Below are 4,973 nucleotides of genomic sequence, written 5' to 3'. Positions count from 1 at the left end.
TGAAAAATAGCAATCTTTCGCTGTTTCAAGTCACTAAACTTGTGGTAGTTTGTTAGAGCAAGAGTAGGGAACCAATACAACCACTAAGAGAAAATTTTACCTAATTTGAAAAATTAGGAGAGGCTATTCTTAGAAATAAATAATAATCTTAATTTTTGATCTATGTAACATTTACATACATGAATAAAACTTTTGCTAGTGTGCATTGTAAGAGTGAATGTTTGAAGCATCAATATAGCATGTATCTATATTTTTTTGCTGTTTGAGAACAGGGCTGCAAAAAGCCATATAATTATACTCACATGATGTATTACATGATTGACAGAGTGAATACTGTTGTACACTAGCAATTTAGCACACATTTTTAAAACAAAGAGCTCACGCTTTAGCTGTAACGATGGTTAAGGTGCCCATTAGGTACCCACATCCGTATCAGTCCCTTGACTTGAGTCCTGGGTCCACTCCTGGCTCTAACTTCCTGTTAATGCATTCCCTGGGAACATCAGTCAGTTTCTAAACACTTGCGTCCTTGCCACTTACATAGGAGATGTGTGCTGAATTCATGCCTCCTGGCATCCACATAGCCCAGGCCAGTGCCAGATGTTGTGGGCATCTGGAGAGTGAAACAGAGCTCTGTGTGTCTCTTTGCCTCTCAAATAAATATAAATAAAATTTGAGGTAAGATAATTATTTGAAACTTTAACCGTGTTAGGAAATATTTATAGAATACTTCCTTGCTAATAGTAAGAAATATCAATGTTGGAAACAAGACAAGCTTTAGGGTTCTGATAAACACATTAGAAATCATAATTATTACTCATTTCATAGCGGTGGAGACCCAATACACTACTGGTCAACAAACTTACACTGTGGCACGTATAGCAGGTGCTTGCTAACTAATAAATACCAACATTTAAAACCTATTTCTTTTTTAAAAAAATATTTATTTATTTTTATTACAAAGTCAGATATACAGAGAGGAGGAGAGACAGAGAGGAAGATCTTCTGTCCGATGATTCACTCCCCAAGTGAGCCGCAACGGCTGGTGCTGTGCCTATCCGAAGCCAGGAGCCAGGAATCAGGAGTTTCCCCCAGGTCTCCCACACGGGTGCAGGGTCCCAATGCATTGGGCCGTCCTCAACTGCTTTCCCAGGCCACAAGCAGGGAGCTGGATGGGAAGTGGAGCTGCCGGGATTAGAATCAGCGCCCATATGGGATCCTAATGCATTCAAGGCGAGGACTTTAGCCGCTAGGCCACGCTGCCAGGCCCTAAAATGTAACTGAACAACCCTGGGATTTGACTGCAGTACGAAGTTGCCTTCATATTGTCTGATATTTATTTTCCCTTCTGTTTCATATCATTATAAACTATGTCTTTTATTAAAGGCGCAAAATAGATTTGTCAATCTTTTTGTACCTCAGGGCCTTTATATTTTGTGCCTTTGCATCTGGGAATATTCCAGACATTGCCTGCTTTATCTCATTTCATTTATAGCTCTGTTCCCATATTGTCTCAAAAAATGACTGACATTTGTTTGAGACAAAAGTAAATCTTCAAATATCTATTGGAATATTACCTGTGTAACTATGTCTTTTTACCTTGGGTTATGTTTCTTCTGTCTATAACTACTTGATGATGTATTTTTGTGTTAGGGCATCTCTAACTGATAGGACATATGTGTGTACATATCATCCAGTTACAGTGGAATTTGACTATTTGACTTCACAGTGGTGTGAAAGTTGTAGCTCTTTTTTTTTTTCCTATCTTCCTCTCTGTCTCTCCTCCTCTCTGTATATCTGGCTGTAATAAAATGAATAAATCTTAAAAAAAAAAAAGAAGAAGTGGAGCAGCTGGGACTTGAACCAGAACCTGCATGGAATCCTAGGATTGCAAATGGAGGTTTAACTTGCTGTGCTACAATGCCACCATGCTCCCCTCCAAATTCTTTACAATGATTTTTAAAAAAAAATTATTTATTTATTTATTTTTTATTGTATTTTTGTTGACAATCTTTACATAAATTACGGTAAAAAAAAAAAGGTTCAGGGGGTATAGGGAAGTGGGTAATAGTATTATGTCCATATTGCTTCCATCATGTATCTGAGGTAAAGGGGGGTATTGACGGAGAAGCCCCACCCAGTTTCCTACCCACCCCAAGTCCCGGATGTGGGGTATGCTCTGAGATCCTTGTTCAAATGGTTTTAATAGTTCTCCAGTTATGAATCGCTGCCGGTTTCACTCGACGAGGTGGTCCACTGATTGACACAGTCCATCACAGAGTCTTCATTTGCCCAGTATTTCGCTGCCAACATATAGCTGAGATGGTTGATTGACTTGCTCTGTCCTCTGTCTTTTCTTGGCTAGGGTTCTGAGTTGTGGAGTTGCCCCAGCTAGCAATTTTCAGTATGAATCTTGCATGTTGCCAGGCAGCAAGTAACGCCACAATCGCAGGGGGTGTGGTCCCAACCAATACTTCACGGTAGGTCATGTGGCTGAGTATGGAGTTCAGTCTAATTTAATAGATATCTAATCTGGGCCCGGCATCCCCGCATGGGAGACCCAGAAGAGGTTCCTGGTTCCCGGCTTCGGATCCTCACAGCACCGGCCGTTGCGCTTACTTGGGGAGTGGACCATCGGTCGGAAGATCTTCCTCTCTGTCTCTCCTCCTCTCTGTATATCTGACTTTGTAAAAAATCAATCAATAAATCTTTAAAAAAATAGATATCTAATTTATGGTAATGGGCTTATTGGGATATAAACTGAGGACTACAGGACTACGCCCACACACAAGAAGGGCTGTGTTACAAGGGTTAGAGGCTAAGAAGTCCCTCTGCTGGTCTGCAAGCTGAAACCTGGGACAGCCAGTGGTGTGATCCTTGTCCGAATCCAAAAGCCTGAGTACATTCCGTGTGAATAGACTGAGGAAAGAAGGACCCCTCACCTGTGAGCGTGGCCCTGCACGATCTGTCCTGGGCCTCAGTACAACAGAAATGGCAGCAGAAACAGCACCCTCTCTCCTCCCCACCGCCTTCCGCACCAGCGACACTGCTGTGAGAGCGACACTGTGGCCCAGGACAGAAGCAGGGCACCCAGCGTGTAACCGCAGCAACTGCCTCACAATCGGTGGCCTGGCCAGGACCGAGCTGGCGGCAGACGGCACCTGTCGGCCTCCGGGCGCTGGAACGCCGAGAGGTGCTTCGCTTCGTCTCCCTTCTCTGCAGCCTTGCGGGTGGAAGAACCCCGGCGGTCTCCATCATCCCCTCAGAGCTGGCTGGCGCCGGGCAGAGGAGGGGGCGCCCAACATCCGTCTCCACTTCGGGATGGCGACCAGCAGTAGCTTCAAGACCGAATTCGTTGTTGGAGAGAAGTATAAACTGGTGCGGAAGATCGGGGCTGGCACCTTTGGAGACATTTATATGGCCATCAACATCACCAGTGGCGAGGAAGTGGCAGCGAAGCTAGAATCGCAGAAGGGCCGGTATCCGCGGTTGCTGTATGAGAGCAAGGTCTACAAGATTCTTCAGGGTGGTGTTGGAGTCCCCCATATAGAGTGGTATGGCTCAGAGAAAGGCTATAACGTGCTCGTCATGGATCTCCTGGGCCCCAGCCTCGAAGACCTCTTCAACGCGTGTTCACGCAAGTTCACCATGAAAACTGTGCTTATGTTGGCTGATCAGATGATCAGCAGGATCGAATACGTGCATTCAAAGAATTTTATACACAGGGACCTTAAGCCGGATAACTTTCTCATGGGCATCGGACATCACTGCAATAAATTATTCCTGATTGATTTTGGTTTGGCCAAAAAGTACCGAGACAGGAAGACCAGACAACACATACCGTACAGAGAAGACAAAAGCCTTACTGGCACTGCCCGATATGCCAGCATCAACGCACACCTGGGTATCGAGCAAAGCCGCCGAGACGACATGGAGTCACTGGGCTATGTTCTGATGTATTTTAATAGAACCAGTCTACCATGGCAAGGACTGAGGGCTGTGACAATGAAACAAAAATATGACAGGATTCGCGAGAAGAAGATGTCCACTCCTGTTGAAGTTTTATGTCATGGCTTTCCTGAGGAGTTTGCTATGTACTTAAACTACTGTCGTGGGCTGCGCTTTGAGGAGACGCCAGATTACGCGTACCTGAGGCAATTGTTCCGCAGCCTTTTCAGGAACCTGAACCACCAATACGACTACCTGTTCGACTGGACAATGCTAAAACACAAAGGAACTGCTGCTATTGGGCAGTGTCAGCAGGCCCAGAGCCACACAGACAAGCAAAGTGGTAGTAATAAGAGGGACACATAAGGTTTTTAAGCGGGAATTGTGGGACAACAACAATAACGACGAAGCAAAGCGGCATTGGTTTCTCCTTAAACCTGGAAGTTTTGGTTCACACGTCCGCTAGCTATTGGTTGTGGACGACCACTACCTGGTGTAAAGAACTTGATTGCATTAGAAACTGCTTCTGGACCGCATTGTGGAGACCCTGTGTCCTGAGTTGTAGACACTGTAGTTGTGAATATGAAGTAGGAATTGTGCAACACAGTGTCTGGTTTTCTATTGCATTTTTTTTTTTTTCAAATAGAAAAGTTAATTAGTTGATGCAGACAAGTTTGTGGGAAAATGTGCATATGCCAACTACTGTAAGATTTTTCATGTATACTATTTTGAAACCTCATTTTCTTTCTTTATTTTTTATTTTTAATTCATTAATTACATTGTATTATGTGACACAGTTTCATAGGTACTGGGATTCTCCCCACCCCTCCCCAAACCCTCCCACCATGGTGGATTCCTCCACCTTGTTGCATAACCACAGTTCAAGTTCAGTTGAGATTCCCTCATTGCAAGCATATACCAAACATAGAGTCCAGCATCTTATTGTCCAGTCAAGTTCAACGGCTTCTTAGGTATACCCTCTCTGGTTTGAAGACAGAGCCAGCAGAGTATCATCCCGATCATTT

General features: G+C 44.1%; 1 protein-coding gene across 1 annotated transcript; it reads left to right on the top strand.

Moving 5' to 3' along the window:
• The first annotated feature begins 3,209 nt into the window (after positions 1-3,209).
• Positions 3,210-4,623, top strand: LOC101535269 (casein kinase I-like). The gene has a single exon (XM_036497459.2). The coding sequence runs from the start codon at positions 3,322-3,324 to the stop codon at positions 4,312-4,314; it is 993 nt and encodes a 330-aa protein (XP_036353352.2). The 5' UTR covers positions 3,210-3,321; the 3' UTR covers positions 4,315-4,623.
• Positions 4,624-4,973: the final 350 nt, after the last annotated feature.

The sequence above is a fragment of the Ochotona princeps genome, chromosome 21, assembly GCF_030435755.1.
Source record: "Ochotona princeps isolate mOchPri1 chromosome 21, mOchPri1.hap1, whole genome shotgun sequence".
Classification (NCBI taxonomy): domain Eukaryota; kingdom Metazoa; phylum Chordata; class Mammalia; order Lagomorpha; family Ochotonidae; genus Ochotona; species Ochotona princeps.
Note: the sequence above shows the minus strand (reverse complement) of the source record. Positions and strands in the feature narration are given on the sequence as shown.

Bases quoted from the DNA above. Each gene is read 5' to 3' on its own strand.
- LOC101535269 (XM_036497459.2), top strand. From the start codon at position 3,322: ATGGCGACCAGCAGTAGCTTCAAGACCGAATTCGTTGTTGGAGAGAAG.